The sequence below is a fragment of the Triturus cristatus genome, chromosome 8 (assembly GCF_964204655.1).
Source record: "Triturus cristatus chromosome 8, aTriCri1.1, whole genome shotgun sequence".
NCBI lineage: Eukaryota > Metazoa > Chordata > Amphibia > Caudata > Salamandridae > Triturus > Triturus cristatus.
Genome location: NC_140591.1, coordinates 183,708,175 through 183,735,569, shown reverse-complemented (window position 1 = coordinate 183,735,569; position 27,395 = coordinate 183,708,175). Strand labels below are relative to the sequence as shown.

The 27,395-nt window shown below is 49.1% G+C and overlaps 1 protein-coding gene across 3 annotated transcripts in view; it reads left to right on the top strand.

The window, feature by feature from the left end:
* LOC146801785 (E3 ubiquitin-protein ligase TTC3-like) overlaps nucleotides 1-27,395 on the top strand; it is a 1,762,960-nt gene that overhangs the window by 620,786 nt on the left and 1,114,779 nt on the right. For all 3 annotated transcript variants that reach the window (XM_085621278.1, XM_085621277.1, XM_085621276.1), the window contains exon 25: nucleotides 1,372-1,436. In XM_085621278.1, coding sequence (XP_085477404.1) covers nucleotides 1,372-1,436 — 65 coding nt within the window. The remainder of the gene's footprint in view (nucleotides 1-1,371; nucleotides 1,437-27,395) is intronic.

Below are 27,395 nucleotides of genomic sequence, written 5' to 3'. Positions count from 1 at the left end.
GGCTAGAAGTCTCTATCTGATTAACCAGTTACTTACCTTTGGTAATGCCTTATCTGGTAGAGACTCTATCTAGCCACCCACCTTTCCCATTTAGCAAACAGATTTCTAGAGTCAAGGCTATTTCCCTGTCAGTGTTCTAGTTTTCCACACCAGTGGTCAGTGTTCTTTGTGGGTCCGTTCTCCTGGGGGGGAAAGTCGCAAAAAGAAACTCGCATCAACGCCCTTGGGTGGCACCTATATAGGCACTGTGCATGTCATTTTAAGCGTGGACGACGCCATGTGGAACCATACATCACCACCTACCAGCACAGAAGTGTACTGCTCATGGATATTTCTAGATCCAGTTTGATGCCTGGGGATAATTCTAAGGTAAGTAATATGCGGCTTGATAGAGTCTCTGCTAGATTAGGTGTTACTGATGGTAAGTAACTCATTCTTCTGTCCCTTCTCCCCCCAGGGGACAGATTGGGGGTTATTACTCCAATCCCCTTTAAGGGGGGAACAGAAAAACTAATGCTGTTGATCGGGCGCAAAAGTCCTTGTCCAAGAGGCCGCTCCCTCTACCAGATATCCCTGGTGTAATCCTACTGTGATCACTTGGCTCTTTGCAGAGAAAAGAGGGTCCTGTTTGAAAGCTAATTTTCTCAGCTTTTAAAGAACGTCTAATTTTCAGCACAATTATCCAGGAGCGCAGGAATGGGGCTGTATTCAACCTTCTCCACACTCCCAGGTAAACCAGGGAGTCGTTTTCTGGGTCCCAGCCTGCCATTGGCATGATCACATCTCTGACGCGATCCCTTCATTGGCAGGAGACTTATGCCGCACCTATACTGGAGTGGGAGAATCTCTGTTTGTTCCTAAATAAAGGGACTTTATTTCCCACAAGAAAACATGTGGGTTACAATATCAACCCCAGTGTGAATTTAGAAAGAATGAACTACATCCCCCAGAGCTCAGATAACTTGCTGCATTGGCTAGCAGGTGGAAATAATTGGAGCTAGAAAGAAAAGCTGTGCTCTATTTGAGTTCATATGTAGTTGTGTGCGTCTTTGGGCCTGTATTTTAGTCGTTCTTGTCCATGAAAATAACCACCTTTGTGTGCGCGTTTGTGGTTTTAGCTGTGCCTAGGTACACAACTACTGTGGTATGGTTAGCACCTCGCTCCAGAACATTATGAACTATGTCTCCAGTCCTGGACCTTTTTTCCTACATCTATTTTTAATCTTTACATGAAATCATTTAATGTGCTTCATATACTTTGAACCATATTTTCTTGCTGGGACTATAATAGGGGCTGGTGGTTACTACTGGTGACATCAGTCAATGCCATTTATTATATCAGGTGATTCATTTTGTTTTCCTTTTTTGTAGGGTGAAACTAAAATTACAAAAGTTAATGTCTCTCGGAAACCTATAATTAAACAAAAGAATTCAAGGTAAGTCTTAATTAGAATCTAATTTTAGCAATGTAAATTTTTTTAAGACTTGTACTGGTTTCCAAATGTAATGTTCTGTCAAGTTAAAATGATAAACTTGGGATTTTTATCAAAAGTAACAGCTTTCCAGAGACACAAAAAGTGAAAATATCCAGAGAAAAATAGACTTATTTGCAAGCATGACTATACAACTTTCTCGTGACAAGTGCATTTGTGAAATGTTTGTGGTGTTGGCTGGGAATGGAGACAGGTTTTAATGTTGATTACCTGACACTGCAGCTGTGTTGTGTTGGTGTGAGAGCATACCTGTTCTCAAACATTCAGGACACCCCATTTTTTCAGATGACCCTACTATTGACCTCAGACACTTCTGCCTGGGGTTGATCTTGAGTTAACAGGCATGCCCCACAACATCCAATTAGCAGAGTAGCAGAATAAATCCTTTCGACCACTCAATAATTGAGTTCTAGATCAGAGGAAACGTTAAAAGGGTTTTATTAAAGGTTTTTATTGCAAAATCTCAATCCAGCAGTATAGAATAAATGCCATGTAGGCCCCAGTGCAAAGTTTTACAGAGTAGTCAAATCAGAAACATTCTAAGTCTCAAGTGAGCAGCAAATTTATATAGGAATCCAGCAGCATTTTAGGAAGCTGGCTCTGTATATACTATACCAAAGTAAGGTATAATGTGCACAGAGTCCAGTCGATCCCCAAAAGTACACAGAGGCAAAAGTAGATAATACCTTATACTCTCGGTTTGTGGCATTTATTGTACACACTCAGGCAAGAAATGATGTCACACACTCGAAGACTGAACTCAGGCCAATTGTTTGTATCAAAAATATTTCTTTGTTGTATTTTATTTTCAGAACCAAGCAAGGCTTGGTACAGGTAAGTGGAATTGTACTTTTCAAGACAGATTGATCCACAAGCAAGCTGGATGAACAAGAACTTTTGTTACAGGTTTGTAAAATATCCATCTACAGTTGAGATTACCTTTGGATTACTTTTGATTACTTTGTAGTGTACTTTTTCCACGCTGTGTGAAATGCCTAGATATCACACTGGGACATTTCCTAGGTAAAAGGTATGTAAAACAGTTTTCATAAAAACCCAGTTTCTTATGTTTCAATACAAACACCCTCAACACTAAGTTGTTTTTCAGAGGAAAAACAGTCATGCAATCCTATTGAAAAAATGAGGTTATCGGTTTGCAGGTATGTAAATGGTCTTTAGGGATGAGTTCCAGGGTCGAGGAGGCACTCAAAAAGCACCCTCAGCGGCACTAGGGCGGCTGGATGCAGACTGCTGAGGCCCAATGTTAGCCTATGGGACTGGGGGGGGAGGGGCATCGTTTGGTGGCTGCTCTTGGGCAGGCCACAAGGTTGAGGGAGCAAACCTCCTAGGGTTAAGCTCAGGGCATAGGGGGATCCTAGTTTGCACACAAAGTGCACCAACAGCAGCACAGGGGTGGCTGGGTGCAGGGTGCTAGATCGGTGTTGGGTTTCCTGTTTTGTATAGATCTCTGATCGGATCAAACACTGCACTGTCGGGTAAGGAGGCATCTTGGAGGTGACCATTGGAGAGGTAAGTTGGGATGCTGGCGATTGCCTGGACACAATCGGTTCGGTCACCCAAGTCCATTGAGTGTCGGGTGCAGAGGTGTCTTAAGGCGTCGGGTTTTCCTTACCAGCTCTGGTAGCTGTTGGGGCGACCCTCCAGATAGAGGCTGCATACTTCGTCTGGAGCTTGAGTTAGTTCAGGGGTCACCTGGGCCCAAGCCAGGATTGCTGGGTCGTGGGGTCGGGCCACTCGAACTCGGGCCGTAGGCGTCGGGTGCAGAGTGGTGTAGACTCGTGGATTCGGTTGATACCAGGGTCTGGTTCTTGAACAAGTCAGAGGCTCACAGGAGACCAGTCTTTGTAGGGAAGGCAGGGCAGGTCCTCTGGGTTCTGGGGGGCTGTTGGCTTCAGGACACACCGGGATTCTGCTGGAGCAGGTCGAGGTTGGGACAGGCATAAGCCTAATCTTGGTTGGCTGGGTCCCCCCATCTTCAAGATGGCGGGGACTGAGAGTTGTGCTTCGCCTTGGGGTTGGGAAAGGTGGGGACACCTCTCCTCCTATCTTGGTTTTCCTGCCAATTCTCCTTCCCAAAGTGGAGGTCAAAACCGGTGGGGGCCAGTTGATGGGAGCGGCAAATGGCAGGGGCAACTCACAAAGGTGGCAAGCCTTTGAAGCTTCCCCTTCATGGACTCTGCCCATCCTGGGAGAGGAGGCTTGCCACCTCGACCCAGGATGTGCTTTGTTTCGGGGCCCAGAGAGCAGAAGGCTCTTGACGCAGAGGTCCAGAAAGAAGTCTGGTGGTGGCAGTTGGCGAGCAGCCACTCAACCAGGACACTAGAGTTAGACTGTCTTTCTCTAAGATGCCCTCTGAGTGCATTTGGCAGTAAATCCCACACTGGCATCAGTGTGGGTTTATTGTGCCAAGACGTTTGATACCAAACTTCTCAGGATTCAGTAAAGCCATTATGTTGCTGTAGAGTTCGCAATGACAAACTCCCAGACCACATACTCTTTATGGCTTTACTGCACTAACAATGTTTAAGAATGGACTTGGACACTGTAGGGGTACAGGGCTCATGCACCTGTACCCTCACCAGTGGCATAGTACACCCAGCTAGAGGTGTGGCTGACCTAGGCCATAGGCAGTGGGTTGTAGGCATGGCACACAGGGATGTGTTCCATGTCAACTCTTCACTTTGTTCTGCACCAAAACATGCAGCCTGCAATGGCAGTGGGAGTGTGTCAGGGTACAGGGCCTCTAAGGGTGGCACAATATGTTCTCCAGCCCTTAGAGGCCTTCCCTGGCCACAGTGCCCTTGGTACCTGTGGTACCATTTTCAAGGGACTGACCTGTGGGCAGAGAGTTTCCAATTGGGTGTGCAACAGTAAAGTTTAGGGAAAGAACCTGGTTGACAGGAACCCAGGGCACACTTAGAGAGGTTCAGCATCATGCAAAAAGTGGGGGGCAACCATGCAAAAAGGGGAACTTTCCTGCAGGATATGCTGTAAGATGGTATGGGCCTGATGACTAGAACGGTCAGAAGCTGGGGAACTGTGTTAGTCTCAACAGGGGCGTTCGACATCCTGCGATTGTTGGCAAATCTCTTAATAGTCCAGTGCCGAACAAAATGAATGTGTCCATCTGTTAAGCAACTGTTAAGCAGGTGGTGCTAATGTAAAGCGCTCTGATACCTTCAGGTCGAGTTTGCGCTATATAAACCTCTCCCAAAAGAGATGGCATGTTGAGATGGATGTTGAGGTGTAGGGAGAAGGATCTGCTTCTGGAGGAGAGAGGGTATGGGAAGCGCAATCTGGGATGGGGAGCAGGATCTGCTGGTGTTGGGTGGCATGTTAAGCTGGATCTGCTGGTGGTGGAAGGGGTGCAGGATGTGCTGGTGGAGGAGGGTACGGGGATCTGGATCTGCTGCTGGAAGATAGTGCGGTGAGCAAGATCTGCTGTAAGATGGTGTGAGAGCAAGATCTGATGTAAGATGGTGTGGGAGCAGGATCTGCTGTAAGATGGTGTGTGGAGCAGGATCCTCTCCTGGAAGAGGGTGTGGGGAGCAGGATCTGCTGTAAAATGGTGTGGGGGGCAGGATCTGCTGTAAGATGGTGTGGGGAGCAGGACCTGTTGTAAGATGGTATTGGGAGCAGGATCTGCTGCTGGAAGTCGGTTTGCGGAGCAGGATCTGCTGGAAGGGGGTATGGGGAGCAGGATCTGCTGTAAGATGGTGTGGGAGCAGGATCTGCTGTAAGATGGTGTGAGAGCAGGATCTGCTGTAAGATGGTGTGACAGCAGGATCTGCTGTAAGATGGTGTGGGAGCAGGATCTGCTGTAAGATGGTGTGGGATCAGGATCTGCTGTGAGATGGTGTGAGAGCAGAATCTGCTGCTGTTGGATGGCATGTTAAGCTGGATATGCTGCTGGTGGAAGGGGGAGCAGGATCTGCTGGTGGAGGAGGGTGTGGGGAGCAGGATCTGCTGGTGGAGGAGGGTGTGGGGAGCAGGATCTGCTGCTGGAAGAGGGTGTGTGGAGCAGGATCTACTCCTGGAACATGGTGTTGGGAGCAGGATCTGCTGTAAGGGGGTGTGGGGAGCAGGATCTGCTGCTAGAAGAGGGGGTGTGGAGCAGGATGTGCTGCTGGAAGAGAGTGTGGGCAGCAGGATCTGCTGGAAGAGATGTGCTGTTACAACGCGTGGTGTTACCACGCGGTAGATAACAACGTGGTCATTGCATCGTCCCTGTTGTTACCACGCATGGCATTACATGGCAAGTCGTTTCAACAACTTGCGCTAGATGGCGCGCTGGACTTAGGAAAAGTATAAATTTCTATCTGAAAGAAACACGTTAGTTAGATTCCTCACCTTAGAAAATCCCCAGGCGTCAGGCAGGATCCGGAAAGATTTTTCGTCAGCAGCACCCCTTGCGCGTCGCTAGTTGTCGTCTGCGGCTCTGCGTCCATCGTCGGCGTCGTGCGCCGGAATGACGTCGTCTGAGTACTTAGACGCCGCCCTCGCTCGCTGACGTCAGTTCTTCTTTTTTCCGCGCCAGACAGCGCCGATCCGGGAAGAGCTTACCCCATTAGTCACATTTTGACTAAAACTTTTTGGACTCTTGTCTATCTCGTCTACTCGAACTGGTGCTGGTAGGATACCTGGTTTTAAAGCCTGTGACTCCTGTCACCGACTGATGTCGGTAACGGACCACCATTGCAGGTGCCTTTACTGCCTTGGGGCCGACCACGATGCGGAGTCGTGCCTCGACTGCCGGGCCTTGACCTCGAAGGCTAGGCAGGAGCGGTCCCGCAAGCTTCTCGAGCTCCGGCACTTGGCTCCGCGCCGTTCACGGTCCCGGTCCAGGAGGAGGTCGAAGGACCGGGCGCGGAGCCGCAGCCACCATCACCGCTCGTCTGGTTCCAAGTCTTCCGGTAAGTCGAAGCATAGTAAGAAGTCCAAGAGACGACATCGCTCTTCGGACTCCCCTCGCCGGTCGCGCGACTCGGTCGAGGGTCCGGGTGGTACCACCCCCGCGGCTCTGCCGGAGCTGCAGGAGCCGCGTCCGTCCCCATACCCGCCGGTCCCTGGGACTGACGTGACTCCTTATCACACTAGAGGGTTCAAATGTTTGGAGTGAATCAAAGCATCCAGCATCACTTACTCCTAGCAATATGTTACTCATAAAGAATGATGAGATGCTACTACACAAAAGAGAAAGACGGGTGTGTGTAAACCGGGAATCTATCTTTATAAAGACGAGAACCCTCACTCACCCGAGGGTGACATGCTTCATCATTGGGTCCCCTCTTGCACACTGCAACCGCAAGGTATACAGTGTGGGCTACAACTCTCAAGGGAAAGAGAGGAGCGTGAGGTGTTTTGTGAGGATACCAACTTAGGCAATGGGAGTGAGGGGCAGAGTGTAAATCAGGAAAAAATGTGTATTTAAAACTAGCTACTGGGTGACAAAATTCAATTTACTGTTAGTCCCCATCGGCTAGGGTTAAAGCGAGGTGATATAGGATTGAAATAATATCCTAATTATTAATGGTCGACATGTTTCTGCCAGATGACTACGAGTTCGCGGCATTCAGCAGGACCTCTCAATATTATCACTCTGCTTCAAAAACAATAAACAAATGTAGTAAAAACCATACTCAATATTATGGTGGTTTATGACAACAGAACCAGCAGCAGTCCGGTCCAGTGTCTATAAAAATAAACATCATTAATAGATTCATTATCATTTTCAAAACATACAAGACTCCCTTCACAAAACACCACACACGTGATCTTATAATACACACGTGATATAAACACCAACAAATATCAAGGTAAGTATCAAATAACTCACCTATATGGTAATGTTAATTTACCTCCACCTTTAAGGAAATGATGCCTCCGATCACAGAGTACTAAAAATAATAAGAGAAAAAAAAAAAAAGGAAGACTCAAACTGGCTCTCCCAAACAGCACAACGCCGAACAAGTGCAGTAAAAGCCTAGCGTAGCCACAGATGCGCCAGGTAGATAGTGTTTATTTAGAACAAAGGTGAGCTGTTCTACTCCTAAGTTGAATTTATCAAAAGGAGACAGATTAATAAAAACCAAACAAAGCTCAACTTAGCTAGGGCTAGTGGCTATATGTCTCGCGTCCTAAAGAGACGAGTGACACGCCGTCCCTGCATTCAAATGTCAAGCACTGGGATTATGGAGCGTGTGGTGAGTAATATCAAAAAGTCATATTGAAGTCCTTTATCACATAGTTGTAAAATCACGCACGACATGTCATATTCAGAAGTACGTACATCGATAGAGACAACAACCGCCCTCAGCTCAAATACCTTAAGTTATTCTGTGTCCTTCCATTCGTGGCACCAAACAAAGGGGAGAGAGAGCGTGTATCCGAGTGTTTTTATCCCCGATAGACAACCTCAAGAATGTGTCCTACCCGGAAGTGATGTTGTTAACATCCGGGTTAGAGGGAGTCATGGGAATTGTAGTCCTAGAGCCGGAGCACAATAAACACGCTATTGAGAGAACCGTAAAGACTAGCATTGTCTCTAGTTCTCGCATGTGCGTAAACCATCCCAATTTCCATTATAATGCTCTCACAACGTGTCGACATCCCTAAGTCCAAAAAATGGACGGGAGTGGTGCACAGCAAAAGTTTTCGTGCACGACACAGAAATAGCATTTAGAAAAAATAGGGAACGATACATTCACCACCCCAAACTAGATCAGGTCACGACCACCATGCCTAAATGCACACAAAAATTTTTTAGTTCATATATATAAAAGTTTTTTTTATATATATATATATCAACATTGATCAAACCATCAATTGTTGCAGGGGCAAAACGCAACATAGACCTGGCACTTTCTACATCACAAATGTCAAATCGTGTACCCTGATAATAACCATCTAGAAACCTCCCACAATGTGTATATGTGTAATTGGTCACACTTTACGGTTCAAATTCGTCTGGTGATCAAGAGATGTAGCTGATTCAGATAAACTACATCTAAACAGAGGTCTATAAAGGCAGTACAGAGTTAGACCGAGCCCCAAGGAATGTCCTCATTTAGACCTGACACGTGACTCTTGGTACGAAAAACCCACCGTTGTTCGCGGCGGAATAGAACCTTGTCAAGAGGTCCCATATTGACATCATAATGAGGTTTATCAATAATGACCCATTGAAGGTCATTTTCTGTGTCCCTTTTCTAAATAATGTTTTGTCATGCGTGTATTTGATTTCTTACACCGAAACGTGCTACGATGTTCAGTAATCCTGTGGCGTATTTTACGGCAAGTCATGCCAATGTAGATTAAAGAGCAGGGGCACGTGATCATATACATCACCCCACTAGTATTACAATTCGTATGGCTATTCAATTTCCAAGGTCTCCCCGGTAGAATATCAATTTCTGTTAGATTGCATGTAAAGGGACAACATGAACATGAACCACATGGAAAATGTCCAGTCACCGGATTTAGATTCCACGGGGTTGATAGGCTGTTATGACAAGTAATGGTTCTTGGTCTTGTATGTACCATTAAGTCTTGTAAATTGCTACTGCGTTTCAGTGCAAAAAGTGGAGAGTCTAGTGTCAATTTCCCTGTGTTAAGTATATGCCAGTTCTTATTAATGGCCCTTTTAACACTTGTAGTCAAATTGCTAAAAGTAGTGACACACACCAATCTTTCAGATTTTGGTTTGGTATAAGTTTCCAGCAGAGCTCCCCTATCATTGTTACGTGCTCTTTTAGAGGCTCTTTTAATCAGTTGTGTCGGATAATGTCTGACAGACAATTCCTCAGTCAACTTAATGGCATGTTTGTGATATTGGGCCAACTCAGAACAATTTCTCCTCAATCTGAGGAATTGGCCTACTGGTAGATTAGTAATTAATGCCCTTGGATGGAAACTATGAAAGCTCAAAAAGGAATTACGGGCCATCGGTTTTTGATATAGCTCAGTGTGAATCCTACCATCCTTAGGATACAGTCTAAGATCCAAAAAGGGAATGGAAAAGTTATTTTCCCCAGTAAATCGAAGGTTCACATCCCGTGTGTTCAGCCAATCAGAAAAATCCCCTAGAGAGTCCTGGTCACCTTCCCAAATGACCAGGATATCATCTATATAGCGCTTCCATAATTTAAGTCGGCCATAGAAGGGGTTCTGTTGAGGATAGATGTGTTTCATCTCAAAACCATGCATGTAAAGATTGGCCATGCTGGGTGCACAGGTACTTCCCATGGAAGTACCTGTGGTTTGCCAATAAAGTTGCCCTTCAAAACTGAATTTTTTTTCTTTAAGTGCTAACGTTGCACACCGCATGACAAAGTCATTAGGGGTTTGGTCATCACGTGGGTTGTTATCTAAAAGATCCTGTATTGTCTCAAGGGTGGCATCTTGGGGTATATTAGTATACAGTGCTTCCACATCATATGTTGCCATCAATTGACAGTCGGGATCGAAAGAGAAAGATTCAAAACACTGGAGCACATGTTTAGTATCTTGTAAATAAGATGGCATCTGGGATACAAAAGGTCGAAGAAAAAAATCTACAAATTTAGATAAAGGCTCTAAAAGAGAGCCAATCCCAGACACTATAGGTCTACCAGGTGGGGGTCGCTGCTGTTTGTGTATTTTTGGAAGGATGTAGAAGGCTGGTGTTCTGGGATTCTTTTGTATCAAGAACTCAGCCTCATTCTTCGTTATCCACCCAGCCTCTTTCCCTTCTTCCACCAGTGACTTAATCCTCTGTTGTGACCGTCTAGTAGGGTCTAGTGCAATACGAGTGTAAAAAGTTACATTATCCAACTGTCTGAGGCATTCCTCTCGGTATACCTCTGTATCCAAAATCACCGTCGCTCCCCCCTTGTCCGCTGGTTTAATCGTAATAAGAGGATCATTGCCCAGAGTCGAAACACATTGTCTCTCTGCATTAGACAGATTACAGGAAATTTTGTGTATATGACTCAAGCCTGATTCGTAGTCTTTCAAAACGGCCTTTTCAAAAGTAAGAACTTCTGATGGGACCTGTTGTGATGTAGGTAAGAATGTGGACTTATTCCGGAGACCTGTATTTGAACTCTGATCAAGTGACTCTTTATCAAAATCACTAAAAACCGGTGAGGGTTGCCCTGGCGACGTGTGTGCAATCCACTTACTGCGGGGGAATAGCAGTGGCGGACGTTCAGGCGTATTACAGGGCCGCACATCTCCTAGTTATCAACGAATGGTGGTACGCCTCCCCCACGGATCCGGCCTATGCGTTGGACCGGGCTGCGTTGGCAGGGACGCCCCTGTTGCATCTCCTCTACAGCGGCTCATCGTTGGGGCAATTGCCCCCGGCTTGTGCCACGGTGGTCCGGATCTGGCGGCAATCGGTCAACTCCATCGGATGGCGAGGCAGGCTTACACGGGCCACCCCACTGTGGCAGGGTACCCTGCTCAAGGAGACGGCACAATTGGAGTGTTTTCGCTATTGGGACACAATTGGGATTTCCACGCTGGGGGACGTAATGAGGGGGGTGTCGTTCAAATCCTTCCAGATGTTGCAGGCTGAGTTTGAACTGCATGAATACCAGTTTCACAGATACCTACAATTGAGACCTGCTCTTACACCTAGCATCCAACATCTGGACACTCTGCCAGAGTTCCATCCGCTAGAAGGCAAACTCTTGATGGGGGACCTCGGGGATCACAAAATCCGTAAAATTTATCAGACATTAACAACATACACGAAAACCACCATAGATAACACCAAGGAGGCGTGTCAGTAAGATATCCCCACACTCACGGAGGACGACTGGGCTGAGGCTATTGCAAGTCCGCGATATGCGGCGGTGGCCACCAAATACCGTTTTATACAATTCAAGTACCTACACAGGGCATATTACACCCGGCACCGCCTCTGGCGCATGAACTTAATTGAGTCCCCCACATGTCTCAGATGCGGCGACAGCACCTTCATACACATGGTGTGGGACTGTGGTCGGTTGCGCCCGTTCTGGGCTGAGGTCCTGTCGTGCTTGGGGGGGGTGCTGGGCTGGGAGCTACCCCTCGATCCCCGGTTAACACTATTACACAGTACTGAGGAGATAGGGGGCAATATCTATAAGCGGCACCTCCTGTTTCTGGGTTTGACGCTGGCCAAGCGAGATAGTGCCCAGCACTGGACGTCATCTACCCCGCCCCCAGTTCAGGCCTGGAGGAAGGCATTGGATCGCTGCATGTCCGCAGAAGAGGCAGTATTCTTGGCAAGGGGCTGTCCGCACAAGCATAGTAAAGTATGGAAGAGATGGGCACGATATCGGGGCATCGTATTATCCATACGTACGGGCGCAGAGACATTGGACCCGATAGAAAGACTGATCAGAGCCCCGGTAGTCACTCATCCGAGGCCCCAAGAACTTTGAGCTGCAGGAGGGTAACCAGAATATGGAACAGAAACTGATGGGAAATGTTAAATGTACATGCTGGGCAGTGGGTTGGTGGGATGTGCGGGAGGGGGGGAGGGGTCGTGGGTCTGATGTTCAGCAGACCAGGGGGGGGACGAACAGGGATACCAATTCTCACTCTTCCGATATCCGTTTTAGTACCATGTATGGGGACGAGTTCCCCGGTGTCCTTAAAATGCCAATAAAGTCTGTTGTAAAAAAAAAAAAATCACTAAAAAAGAATACAGAAGTATTTTTCGAAAAAATTCCACCAGTTCTTTTTGTGTCATAAAGTCATCTCCAAGTTTGGTAGGTACAAAACCTAGACCTTTAGACAAAACACAAATCTCCAATTGTGTGAGTGTTTTACTACTCAGGTTGACGATTAGGTTGCTGGCTCGCTCGTGGAGGCTGTCATGCTCCTCGTGATCCTCTGTTCTAGTGTTGGGTCCCAATTGACTCGAGGAGTCTCCAGAGTCTGTCCTCTGTTGCCTCTCCTGCGTCGTCTCCGTCCTCTGTCCTGTCCCAAAAAAGGTTGGTAAGAAGGGCCCCCATAGGGTGGACAGGGATGGAAAAGAGGTGGTGGAAAAGCCCATGGTTGTGGTGGCCACCAAGACGCCTGTTGATTTGGAGGAAAAGAATAGCCTCTACCTCTCCCTCTACTTCTCCTAGGTTGACGAAAAAGAGTTTGATCAGTATCTGAATCAGTTGAATCACTCCACTCGTCAGAGTTGGAGGTCCACTCATCCGTATCTCTACGCCAGCCCAGTGTACCCTTTTTTATTCACCTTTTTATTAAGGTTAGTCTGGTAACCATCTGCGATATAGGGGTACACCTTATCAAGGGAAAATCTATCAAGGTCTTTCTTGAGTTTGCCAATTTTATATTTGACCAAATCGTCTTTGACCTCATTCAAGTTATTAGCAATTTCGTCTAACCTCTTTTTGTATGCAGAGATCTGTATACCTGTTTTTAGCTGTGTTTCCAAAGATTGAATTTCAATGATTAACAAGTCAGCCGTCTCTTTGGCTGTCGTAATTATCAAGACAAGCCAGTCTCTGGTACAGCGCCAAGCTATTTTTGACCAATTGGTGACAAAAACCTTGTTATCCAAGAAGAGTCTCGGGGTATTGGATACAATAATGCCAGGGGGAGCTATGTTACCTCTGAGTTATTCAGTAAGAATAGCAGCATGTAGAATAGTGCATACTTGTTGTTTCTTAATATTACTAAGTTTAGTCCATTCTTCTGAGTTAGATAAGGTCTGTGAAATATGTGTATCAAGTATACTCGGTGTGTCTAATATTGCTTGTACTGTATCTTCATCAAAAGCTAGTCCCGTATATTCAGTCATATCCAAAAAAGGGCTATGACAAAAACAACATAGACTAACTGTACTATAAAAACAATTCCTGTCAACTGCAAGAAGACAGAGCTAGTCTAAGTAAGCTAAAAATAAGTACCCACAGCAATTGCTGTACTAAATCTGTATCACGTTGACTTCGGTCCCGACGCTGCAGGTCCCCGTGGGATCCAGGCCTGGATCTCAGTCGATGCCGGTCGACCTCACGACGCCTCCTCCGCCGGCGTCGACACCGGTTCCACCCCCGGCGCCGTCTCTGATGCCGATGGATGACCATTTCATCTTCCGCCCGGCTCTGGTCATTCCCCCTGTTTATCAGCAATCGGATGACGGTGGCGACTGGGAGGGGTCTGATGACCCTCTGGCCCGCCAAGGCCAGTTGTCACAGGACAGGGCAGATGATCTGGGGGATGCCAGTGGCCTTGACACCTCCCCTGACACTGGCTTCATCTCTCCTCTGACCGTGGCTTCGGAGGAAGGTGCTACCTGTGGCGTTGCGTAAGGCGGCGGACGCCCTCGAGCTGGAGCTACCTACTGTGGACGTGTCGATTAACCTCCTCACTGAAGTGCTCCAACTGTCAGTAAGCTCCTCAGAGCCTCTGCTGCCGTTTAGCGAAGCACTGATGGACGTTCTCAAGGGCACTTGGTCCAAGCCCTCGACAGTACCTCCTGTGGATCGGAACGTGGCCCGGCGCCACCACCCTGCACCAGGCGACCCCAGTTTTCTGTCCCAACACCCCATCCCTGAGAGCCTGGTTATCCAGGCCTCTACTTCCCAGACCTCCTTCCCGTCCGCTCCCCCGGATCGGGAATCCAAGAGACTGGAGCAGTTTGGCAAAAAGCATTTCTCCTCCCTTAATTTAGGGCTGCGGTTTATTAACACCGCTTGTCGCTTGGACCGTTACTTCCACTCTGTGGGATACGGTGGAGGACGTGCTGCCCCTGTGTCCGGAGGAGGCCCGGACACGGCTCGCCCAGGCTCTTGCCGACGGGCGGGACGCAGTGTGGTATGCCATCCGATGTGGTTTGGACACGATGGACTCGCTTGGCAGGGCAATGTCGTCCACGGTGGCGCTTCGTCGTCACGCCTGGTTGCGGTCCACGTCTTTTTCCGGGGATGTCCAGAGCACCCTCATGGACATGCACTTTGATGGCGATCGCCTCTTTGGCGACAAAGCGGACAGTGCGCTGGAGCGTTTTAAGGACTCCAGGGCTACGGCCAAGTCCTTGGGTCTCTCGGCCCCACGCCCGCAAACTTCAGCTTTTCGCCCCTTTCGTGGCCAAGGAAGGGGTGCCCCCTCACGTCCGCCTAGCCACAGGCCGCAGAACCAACCTCAACGCGGTCGCGGACGTGGATTCTGCTGAGGCGGTACAGGGGGACAACGTGCCGGTCCATCCACATCCACCCCAACAGCATCCGCCTCAAAGCCTTCCTAGTCCGTGCTTTCAGGCTCATTCCACGCCAGTGGGAGGCAGAGTTCGCCATCACCTGCTCCACTGGCGTTCCATCACTTCGGACAGGTGGGTGCTGCAAATCATCCGAAGGGGCTACTCCCTCCCCTTCGAGATGACCCCTCCAGCCAAGCCACCGCAGTGCCACCGCATGTTGGGGGATCACTTGAATCTTCTACGGGAGGAAGTTATGCCCCTCTTGGCCAAAGGGGCCGTCGAGCGCTTTCCTGGTCCAGAAGTAGGCCGTGGTTGTTATTCCCACTACTTTCTGGTTCCCAAGAAGGGCAAAGGGGGCTTACGCCCTATCTTGGACCTCAGGAGCGTCAACGCCGTCCTCCTGAAGGAACGGTTCAAGATGCTCACTTTAGCTCAGGTTCTGGCTGCCCTAGGCCCCGGAGACTGGATGGTAGAGTTGGACTTGCGGGAGGCTTATTTTCACATCCCCGTCCTGCCGCCCCACCGGTGTTACCTGCGGTTCACGGTGGGTCAGGAGCATTTTCAGTTTACTGTGCTCCCCTCGGGTGTTCACGAAAGTGATGGCGGTGGTCGCAGCTCATCTGCGCAGATCAGGGGTTCCAGTCTTCCCCTATCTCGAAGACTGGCTGTTGAAGGCAGGCTCGCCCCAGCAAGTCTTCTCCCACCTCCAGACTACGGCCGACCTCCTGCATTTGCTGGGGTTCTCCATCAATGTGCCGAAGTCGCATCTGAGACCCTCCCAAACGCTCCTGTTTATCGGGGTGGTTCTGGACTCGGCGCAGTTCCGGGCTTATCCTCCGGAACAGCGGGTCCGGGATATTCAGGCTCTGCTAACCATCTTTCAGCCTCTATCCCGGGTTTGTCAGGTTGGTGCTGCGGCTTCTGGGTCTCATGGCCTCCTGCATCCTGTTAGTGCATCACGCCAGGTGGCGAATGCGGGCTCTGCAGTGGGACCTGAAGTTTCAGTGGGCCCAGCATCGGGGCAACCTGTCCGACCATGTCTTGATCTCGGAGGGCACTGCAAAGCAGTTGCAGTGGTGGCTCACGGACCGAGATTGGGTCAGCGGCAGATCCCTTTCCCTACCCCAACCGGAGCACGTAGTAGTGACGGATACGTCCCTCCTGGGATGGGGGGGGCCACATGGGGGAGGCGGAGATCAGAGGACTCTGGTCTCCGGTGGAGTCTCGGCTCCATATCAACCTTTTGGAGCTGAGAGCGATCCGACTTGCACTGAAGGCATTCCTTCCCGTTGTCCAGGGAAGTGTAGTGCAGGTGTTCACGGACAACACCACCGCCATGTGGTATTGCAACAAGAAGGGCGGGGTGGGGTCGTGGACCCTATGTCAGGAGGCTCTGCGCCTCTGGACATGGCTGGAACATCAGGGCATCACCCTGGTGGTTCAACATCTGGCGGGCTCTCTGAACGCCAGAGCAGACAAACTCAGCCACCTGTGCATGATGGATCACCAATGGCATCTAAACTCGGACGTGGCGCTAGGCCTCTTTCGGCAGTGGGGAGAGCCTTGGTTAGATCTAGTCGCCACCGAAGAGAACACGCAATGTCAGCAGTTCTGCGCGTTGAAGTTTCCAAGGCGGCACTCGCTCGGGGACACCTTTCGTCGCGAGTGGAGTTGCGGTCTGTTATACACCTTTCCGCCTATACCACTTCTGCCCAGAGTGCTGAAGAAGATCAGGCGCGACCGGACCCAAGTCATCTTGGTGGCTCTGGATTGGGCACGAAGGTACTGGTATCCCGAGCTACTCAGTCTGTCAATCGATCCCCCGATACGACTGCCTCTTCAGGAGGAACTTCTGTCCCAGCAGCAGGGGACGGTCCTCCACCCGAACCTGTCCAGTCTCCACCTCCATGGGTGAAGATTGAGCGGTGACAGTTGATGCCATTTGACTTGCCTCCTGAAGTCTGTGATGTGATTCTGGCAGCCAGGCGTCCCTCCACAAAATCGGTATACGCCTGCAGGTGGTACAAATTTGTGGCATGGTGCACAGCAAAGGCTGTGGATCCCCTTTCCGCCCCTCTTTCTGAGGTTCTCCTCTTTCTTCTTTCCATGGCCCAGCAGGGCTCTGCTCTGGGCACTCTTAAAGGTTATCTTTCAGCAATCTCTGCTTTCTTACGGCTTCCTGATCAGCCTTCTCTTTTCAAATCCCCTGTTGTTTCTCGCTTCTTCAAAGGCATTACTCACATGTTTCATCCTGTCCCTGTCGTAATGCCTCAGTGGGATTTGAACCTGGTCTTGACATATCTGATGTGCGCTCCCTTTGGCCTCTTCATAATTGTCCCCTTCATCTTCTGACTCTTAAGACTGCTTTCCTGGTTGCCATCACCTCCGCTAGTCGGGTGAGTTAGCTCCAGGCTCTTTCTTCTAAACCCTCTTTTCTTTCTGTTCATCCGGACAAGGTTGTCCTCCGGACTCGTTCTTCTTAAAGTGGTGACTGCCTTTCACATTGGGCAGTCTGTCACGTTGCCCACCTTCTTTCCGCATCCTTCGAAGGAGGAAGAGAGGCTCCACCGTCTGGACCCAAAACGGGCGCTGTCTTTTTATTTGGACTGCACCAAACCGTTCCGGGTGGACGACCAACTCTTTTTTGGCTACGTGGGTGCTAAGAAGGGATGGGCGGTACACAAGCGAACCATCTCGCGGTGGGTCGTATTGTGTATAAAAGCTTGTTACGGTTTGGCAAAAAAGGATCCCCCTGTAGGGCTGAGGGCCCATTCCACTCGGGCCACAGCGGCGATAACTGCCCTGGGCCGGGGAGTCCCCTTGCAGGACATCTGTCAGGCAGCAACGTGGGCCTCGCTGCACACATTTGCCAAGCATTATTGCCTGGACAGCCAAGTCCGGAGAGATGGCTTCTTTGTCCGTTCTGTTCTCCAGGACTTTCTGGTGTGATCTTGGTTCGCAGACCCACCACCGGGGTTGGTATTGCTGAGGTATCTATTCTAAGGTGAGGAATCTAACTAACGTGTTTCTTTCAGATGAACAAGTTACTTACCTTCGCTAACGATGTATCTGTAAGAAACATTAGTTAGTTAGATTCCTCACCGACTCACCCATCCTCCCCGTTCTGCGAACCGACATCTAGGGTTAAGGTTATCCTTTTCAGGGCCCTAGACTTTTTGGCACCAGTGTCGGTCTCTTGCATGGCTCTGCGTTCCTGGCGCGGAAAGCTATATACAAGAACTGACGTCAGTGCGCGAGGGCGGCGTCTAAGTACTCTGACGTCATTCTGACGCCGACGACGGACGCGGAGCCACAGGCGACGCCTAGCGACGCGCAAGGGGTATTGCTGATATAAAATCTTTCCGGATGCAGCCTGACGCCTGGGGATGTTCTAAGGTGAGGAATCTAACTAACTAATGTTACTTACAGATACATCGTTACCGAAGGTAAGTAACTTGTTCATTCCTACTTCAGTTAGCGCAACAGCAGGGAAGGTGTTGGATTTAAAATCTAACACATTCCCTGGTGTTGCACGCCGCCTAGCGCTAGTCGTTAAAACGGCTTGCGATGTAATTCCATGCGTGGTAACAACGTGGACGATGTAATGTCCACGTTATCATCAACCCGCGTGGTATTACCAGCGTTATAAACGCTGTCTCCCGCTGGAAGATGGTGTGGGGAGCAGGATCTGCTGTAAGATGCTGTGGGGAGCAGGATCTGCTGTAAGATACTGTGGGGAGCAGGATCTGCTGTAAGACGGTGTGGGGAGCAGGATCTGTTGTAAGATGGTGTGGGAAGCATAATCTGCTGTTTGATAGTATGGGGAGTAGGATTTTGTTAGATGGATGTGGCCTAACAGCAAGAGCGGTCGACCTTGAAGATGGGGAACCGTGTTCTAGTTCTCCCGGCAGGGACGCTCAACATTGTGTGATTCTGGGCAGATCACTTAATCTCCCTGTGCCTAACAAAATGAATGTGTCCCTCTGTATTGCAACTGGTACTTATGTAAAGCACTCTGATACCTTCGGGCAAGTTTGCGCTATATAACCCTCGCCTCAAATAAAATAAATGTACACACGTATGATTGATTGTCGCAGTGTAATGTTTGTGTGATGTAAAGCGCTCTGACACCCTTCACATTTATTAGTGAAGCTACAAAACTAAATAAATGCATCTGAGAGAGTGGTTATGGAGACTTGAGGGGCACTGCTAAAGGGCGTTAGTGAAGAAATCCGCCGCGAAGGTAGTCATTGGGGGGGAGGGGAGGCGCTAAAAAACATTGTCGCACTGGGCGCCCCTAGTGCAAATGTCAGCACGGAACTAGGCCCAGCAACAGAACTAAAGTTTAAGGGCCTTGAAATTGTTACAGTTGGGATCACTAGAAAACATTCCATGACATATACTTGTCTTTGCTTCTGCAGAGCACGTGGGGAGAGAAAATACACAGTGAAACAGAATTAGAGGGGTAAGAGCAGGAGTTAATAGCAGAGCAGCATCAGAATCACATCCATGTTACCCAAGATGGAGTATTGTAAAATTGTTAGACAAGTAAAGTACATTACTAAACATACTTCTGTGCTCCATATTAAACTTGTTTCAGCCGTCAACATGATAATCCAGCATTTGCTTATTACATACATCATAGAAATCATTATTCAGCATTATTGTTTTTCATGAAAATTTAAAACCAGGAGAACGCATCTAGGGACCCCTTCCGAATTATTTTATAATAAATAAAAGACATGAATAAACGTAATCAGTAAATCATTCAGTCAGCCTCACTCTTTGCTTCTTTCTGTATTAATCCTCTGTTATCTTCAGTTGGTCATAGAGACGGTCATTTATAAGCTTCATCTCAAACTATGTAGACCTTTCTTTTCACCAAACCAAATTTACCTTTGTTTACGCATTTCTTAATAATGTGCTTAAAAATGTCAACAAAATACATAAGGCAATTGCATGACCCTTTATGATTATTACAAGGGTTAGAATTATTCTATAAGTACTCCCTCTCATATTATCTGCCATTCACAATTCACTAAATCAAGAACCTACAGCTTCCCATAAACCAGGCTCTTCAAATCATTGAAGGGTTGCAATAGGTTAGTATTATTTATATTATAGTCCGTAACCCTTCTATTATCAGGCACCTATGTACAACAGTTCTTTGTTTTTATTCCCTTATAAACTCCATAGCTCCTGATAGATAAAACGCTATTTTCCCACAACTCCTTTTCACCCTTCTCAGGTCACCTACATCATCCATTTCATTCACATGATGAACTCTTGGAAGCACCAAAGCCAAGTGACAAGATCCAACCCTATCATGCAGCAAATTGAAATAAGCAGTTTCTGTGCAGACATAATAAATCCATCTCAGAATTGGCACTCCTCCTAACAAATAATTCCCACTCACTTCATAAATACTTTAACACGCACTTTCTCCTACATATTCAGCCTTTCCATTTTATAAGGACATAATGCATAACTCGTGTAGGACAGTGGCTCTGTATATACTGTTCCCAAATAGGTACAGTGTGTACAGAGTCCACAGCCCCCAGAGGTTTAGCAGAGGCTAAAGTTAGATATGACCTTACTCTCTAAAGTGGTAGCTTGGTCGAGCAGTAAGGCAGTATCAGAGGACAGTGTAAAGCATTTGTTGTACACACTCAGTCAGCAAATGGTCTCACACACTCAAGAAGTGAACTCTAGGCCAATGGTTTGTATATAAAAATATATGGTGGTTTTATTTTAGAACCAACAATAGGTATCAAAATATACTTTCTCAGTATGAGATGATTTAGTTAAATACTTTGCAATAGGCAATTGACTTTGAATGCAATAGTTACAGTTTGTTGCAACACAGTTTCAAACACAATAATACATTGAGCTCAATGGGAATTTTAAGTTATATGCAATTGATTACTTTCAGGATTACTTTTCTAACTCCAGGACTGGATCCTAGATTGTCCTGGGAGAGTTCTTGGAAACAAGTGAGTAAATACGTTTTAGTTACTGTTGTGATTTTTAAGCAATATTTTGCTATTTTAAAAGTGACACTTGGAAACTTTTTCTAATCAAATTACCAATGTTACCCTATCGGAGGATATTCACTTAGCAGGTAAGTAGGGTTATGTTTACTTTTTCGGGTTCAGTGTTGGATCCTGGATCCAGCACTAGTATACCACCTGTAAGCAGTTGATAGAATGTGTTTAGGTTATACAGTCGATTTTTTTAACGAATATTTAGAAGTTTGCATAATCGACACTTAGAAGAAATTTCACAGAAAAACAGTCAATGGTTTCCTACGGGAGAAAGTTCAAGTTACCGGTAAAGTATGTTCTCGTTACTTTTGCAATCCAGTGCTGGGCTCCTAGGCTCAGTACTGGGACATCTATCTAAAACAGGTAAGTAATTACGTTTTCACAGTTGGTACGATTTTTAAAGACTATTTGTAGTTTGCAAAAATCGACACTTCGAAGAAATTTCACAGAAAAACAGTCAATGGTTTCCTATGGGAGAAAATTGAGTTAGCGGTAAGTAAACTTGTAATTACTTTTCAGGGTCAGTGCTGGGTACCAAGATCCAGCACTGGGAACTCTCCTAATAGCAGGGGAGTATTTTCGATTTTGTTACTCGGTTGGCTTTAGGTGAATATTTTAAAGTTTAGAAACTCCACACTTAGAAGAAATTTCGAGTGAAACTAGCCAATGTTACCCAATGGGAGGAAAGTGAGTTATCGGCTTTTGGGTAAGTACTCGACTGGCAGAGTTAAGGTGCTGGGCATAGACTTGGGGGTCTCCCAGGGTCAGGTAAGTACAGTTGTTACACCCTCAGCGGCACAGGGGCAGCCGGGTGCGCATTAGGCCCAATGTTATCCTGTGGAAGGCAGGGGGCCCTTGGTTGGTGGCTGCTGACTGGCAGGCCACGCGGCTGTGGGAGCTGGGCTCCTGGTCACTTGCTCAATGCAAATGGGTAAGTAGGTAGGAGTAGAAGTTGCACTGCCAGGGCCACTCGGGTGGCTGGGTGCAGGGTGCTTTTGAGCCGTCGGGCGCTCAATGGATTGCAATGGAAAAGCTCAAGGACTAACAAAGGCTGCAAGCTCGGGGACGGAGATTCTTCAGGTGCGACCACCACTTCGAGAGGTAAGTTGGGTAGTTGGAGGATAGGTAGGTACCCAGGAGTTAGGCCCAGGGGGCCGCAGGGCGTCGGGTGCAGGGGTGCCTTTTGATGTCGGGAAATCGTACCCTCTGTTGATCGCGGTTGTGGGGGGTCCCTGGTTCTGAGGCTGCAGGCGTAGTCATGAGCGTCGAGGTGGGTCCTTGGGTGCCAGATTCGGGGTCACAGTCCCCGGGGGGACGTCCTCGTGGTCTTTGTCCACTCCAGCACAGGCCAGGCTTGGCGGGGGCAGAGTGTGCAGGGTTCGCGGTTCCTGGCTGGTGCCAGGGGTCAGTTACTTGCTTTGAGCAGTGCCACTGCTCGTGGGAGTCCCAGATGCTCAGAGTCACAAGGTAGCCAGGTCCCTCCGGGGTTTGTGAGGTTGCTGGCCATGGGAGTTGCCGGGATTTAGCAGGAGCAGGTTCGCGGGTCAACAGGCCGGTAGGGCTGGTGCCAAAGAAGTCGGTGTCTTCCTCTTGTTAGCAGCTGCACGGCAGGTCTTCTTTCTTCTTGATCTTCTTTGCTGTTTCGGAATCTGATGAAGGAAGGTTCAGGGTGCCCCTAAATACTACATTTAGGGGCGTTACAGGTAGGTAAAGGGCAGGGACCACTGGGTCCCTGCCCTGAGGTGGGTACACTCCTATCCTGCCACTCTCCTGTGGGAGGGGGGCAGTGGCCTAGTCCTGATTGGGCAGGGCTCCCCATCTTCAAGATGGCGAGAGCCCGGGGATGTGCTTCACCTCTCCTCCCCCACCTGAGAGGTGGGGTTGGCAGAGGCTGGCACACCCCCTGTCCTTCCTTTGGGTTTCCGGCCAGTCTTCTCGCCAAAGAGGGGGTTTAGAACTGGTAGGGGCCAGTTGCTGGGTACAGCAAGTGGCCTGGAGAAGCTCACAAAGGCGGCATGCCTTTGAAGCTTCCACTGGCCATCCTGGGGGAGGAGACCTAGCACCTCGCCCAGGATGTGCATTGTTGCAGGCCCAGGAGAGCGGATGGCTCTCTACCCAGGGGTCCAGCAACATGTCTGCTGTGTGGCAGCCTAAAGCGGTACAAAAGGGGGTGGTGATGGACCATCACCACCCCCTTTTGTACTGCTTTGTTCGCCATAAGTTGGCAGGGTATGCTCAGACGTGAGTCCCTTGCTCACTTTGCCACCGGATTCAAGCAAGCCTGGCTGAAGACGGCTGAAATGCCAGAAACCGGTCCTAGGAAGCTTGTTTCCGGTCCAGGGAAGGCATGGTTTGGCAGTTCGGGCTGGACTGATCCCATGAGGCACAGGGTCAGACTGATTTGCATATGACCATGTCTGAACTGGGGTGGCAGAGTGGGCTAAAGAATGGTGATGGATCAAACTCGGATCTGTTGACTGGGTGTGAGTGTTTGATTGGTTCTGATACTCCGTCCATCACCACCCCCTTTTGTACTGCTTTGTTCGCCATAAGTTGGCAGGGTATGCTCAGACGTGAGTCCCTTGCTCACTTTGCCACCGGATTCAAGCAAGCCTGGCTGAAGACGGCTGAAATGCCAGAAACCGGTCCTAGGAAGCTTGTTTCCGGTCCAGGGAAGGCATGGTTTAGCAGTTCGGGCTGGACTGATCCCATGAGGCACAGGGTCAGACTGATTTGCATATGACCATGTCTGAACTGGGGTGGCAGAGTGGGCTAAAGAATGGTGATGGATCAAACTCGGATCTGTTGACTGGGTGTGAGTGTTTGATTGGTTCTGATACTCCGTCCATCACCACCCCCTTTTGTACTGCTTTGTTCGCCATAAGTTGGCAGGGTATGCTCAGACGTGAGTCCCTTGCTCACTTTGCCACCGGATTCAAGCAAGCCTGGCTGAAGACGGCTGAAATGCCAGAAACCGGTCCTAGGAAGCTTGTTTCCGGTCCAGGGAAGGCATGGTTTGGCAGTTCGGGCTGGACTGATCCCATGAGGCACAGGGTCAGACTGATTTGCATATGACCATGTCTGAACTGGGGTGGCAGAGTGGGCTAAAGAATGGTGATGGATCAAACTCGGATCTGTTGACTGGGTGTGAGTGTTTGATTGGTTCTGATACTCCGTCCATCACCACCCCCTTTTGTACTGCTTTGTTCGCCATAAGTTGGCAGGGTATGCTCAGACGTGAGTCCCTTGCTCACTTTGCCACCGGATTCAAGCAAGCCTGGCTGAAGACGGCTGAAATGCCAGAAACCGGTCCTAGGAAGCTTGTTTCCGGTCCAGGGAAGGCATGGTTTGGCAGTTCGGGCTGGACTGATCCCATGAGGCACAGGGTCAGACTGATTTGCATATGACCATGTCTGAACTGGGGTGGCAGAGTGGGCTAAAGAATGGTGATGGATCAAACTCGGATCTGTTGACTGGGTGTGAGTGTTTGATTGGTTCTGATACTCCGTCCATCACCACCCCCTTTTGTACTGCTTTGTTCGCCATAAGTTGGCAGGGTATGCTCAGACGTGAGTCCCTTGCTCACTTTGCCACCGGATTCAAGCAAGCCTGGCTGAAGACGGCTGAAATGCCAGAAACCGGTCCTAGGAAGCTTGTTTCCGGTCCAGGGAAGGCATGGTTTGGCAGTTCGGGCTGGACTGATCCCATGAGGCACAGGGTCAGACTGATTTGCATATGACCATGTCTGAACTGGGGTGGCAGAGTGGGCTAAAGAATGGTGATGGATCAAACTCGGATCTGTTGACTGGGTGTGAGTGTTTGATTGGTTCTGATACTCCGTCCATCACCACCCCCTTTTGTACTGCTTTGTTCGCCATAAGTTGGCAGGGTATGCTCAGACGTGAGTCCCTTGCTCACTTTGCCACCGGATTCAAGCAAGCCTGGCTGAAGACGGCTGAAATGCCAGAAACCGGTCCTAGGAAGCTTGTTTCCGGTCCAGGGAAGGCATGGTTTGGCAGTTCGGGCTGGACTGATCCCATGAGGCACAGGGTCAGACTGATTTGCATATGACCATGTCTGAACTGGGGTGGCAGAGTGGGCTAAAGAATGGTGATGGATCAAACTCGGATCTGTTGACTGGGTGTGAGTGTTTGATTGGTTCTGATACTCCGTCCATCACCACCCCCTTTTGTACTGCTTTGTTCGCCATAAGTTGGCAGGGTATGCTCAGACGTGAGTCCCTTGCTCACTTTGCCACCGGATTCAAGCAAGCCTGGCTGAAGACGGCTGAAATGCCAGAAACCGGTCCTAGGAAGCTTGTTTCCGGTCCAGGGAAGGCATGGTTTGGCAGTTCGGGCTGGACTGATCCCATGAGGCACAGGGTCAGACTGATTTGCATATGACCATGTCTGAACTGGGGTGGCAGAGTGGGCTAAAGAATGGTGATGGATCAAACTCGGATCTGTTGACTGGGTGTGAGTGTTTGATTGGTTCTGATACTCCGTCCATCACCACCCCCTTTTGTACTGCTTTGTTCGCCATAAGTTGGCAGGGTATGCTCAGACGTGAGTCCCTTGCTCACTTTGCCACCGGATTCAAGCAAGCCTGGCTGAAGACGGCTGAAATGCCAGAAACCGGTCCTAGGAAGCTTGTTTCCGGTCCAGGGAAGGCATGGTTTGGCAGTTCGGGCTGGACTGATCCCATGAGGCACAGGGTCAGACTGATTTGCATATGACCATGTCTGAACTGGGGTGGCAGAGTGGGCTAAAGAATGGTGATGGATCAAACTCGGATCTGTTGACTGGGTGTGAGTGTTTGATTGGTTCTGATACTCCGTCCATCACCACCCCCTTTTGTACTGCTTTGTTCGCCATAAGTTGGCAGGGTATGCTCAGACGTGAGTCCCTTGCTCACTTTGCCACCGGATTCAAGCAAGCCTGGCTGAAGACGGCTGAAATGCCAGAAACCGGTCCTAGGAAGCTTGTTTCCGGTCCAGGGAAGGCATGGTTTGGCAGTTCGGGCTGGACTGATCCCATGAGGCACAGGGTCAGACTGATTTGCATATGACCATGTCTGAACTGGGGTGGCAGAGTGGGCTAAAGAATGGTGATGGATCAAACTCGGATCTGTTGACTGGGTGTGAGTGTTTGATTGGTTCTGATACTCCGTCCATCACCACCCCCTTTTGTACTGCTTTGTTCGCCATAAGTTGGCAGGGTATGCTCAGACGTGAGTCCCTTGCTCACTTTGCCACCGGATTCAAGCAAGCCTGGCTGAAGACGGCTGAAATGCCAGAAACCGGTCCTAGGAAGCTTGTTTCCGGTCCAGGGAAGGCATGGTTTGGCAGTTCGGGCTGGACTGATCCCATGAGGCACAGGGTCAGACTGATTTGCATATGACCATGTCTGAACTGGGGTGGCAGAGTGGGCTAAAGAATGGTGATGGATCAAACTCGGATCTGTTGACTGGGTGTGAGTGTTTGATTGGTTCTGATACTCCGTCCATCACCACCCCCTTTTGTACTGCTTTGTTCGCCATAAGTTGGCAGGGTATGCTCAGACGTGAGTCCCTTGCTCACTTTGCCACCGGATTCAAGCAAGCCTGGCTGAAGACGGCTGAAATGCCAGAAACCGGTCCTAGGAAGCTTGTTTCCGGTCCAGGGAAGGCATGGTTTGGCAGTTCGGGCTGGACTGATCCCATGAGGCACAGGGTCAGACTGATTTGCATATGACCATGTCTGAACTGGGGTGGCAGAGTGGGCTAAAGAATGGTGATGGATCAAACTCGGATCTGTTGACTGGGTGTGAGTGTTTGATTGGTTCTGATACTCCGTCCATCACCACCCCCTTTTGTACTGCTTTGTTCGCCATAAGTTGGCAGGGTATGCTCAGACGTGAGTCCCTTGCTCACTTTGCCACCGGATTCAAGCAAGCCTGGCTGAAGACGGCTGAAATGCCAGAAACCGGTCCTAGGAAGCTTGTTTCCGGTCCAGGGAAGGCATGGTTTGGCAGTTCGGGCTGGACTGATCCCATGAGGCACAGGGTCAGACTGATTTGCATATGACCATGTCTGAACTGGGGTGGCAGAGTGGGCTAAAGAATGGTGATGGATCAAACTCGGATCTGTTGACTGGGTGTGAGTGTTTGATTGGTTCTGATACTCCGTCCATCACCACCCCCTTTTGTACTGCTGTGTGGCAGCCTAGGCAGCCCCTCAAACAGGACGTGGATTGTAGGTTAGGTTCAGTGGGCAACTCTAAGTTGCACTCTGTCGTGTATTGTACATTAAATCCTGCACTGGCATCAGTGTGGGTTTAATGTGCTGAGAAGTTTGATACCAAACTTCTCAGTCTTCAGTGGAGCCATCATGGTGCTGTGGAGTTCGTGGTGGCGATCTCCCAGCACCATATACTCTTAAATTGTAGCACTGCTCTTACAGTACTCAGGAATGGACCTGGGTACTGTAGGGGCACAGGGCTCATGCTCCTGTACCCACACCACTGGCATAGGGCACCCAGCTAGAGGGGTGGCAGATGTATGCCAGGGCAGTGTATGTTGTGGGTATGGCACACAGGGATGTGTGCCATGTCGAATCTCTGTTTTGTTCTATACCCAGAAACTCAGCCTGCAAGGGCAGGGTGTTTGTGTCAGG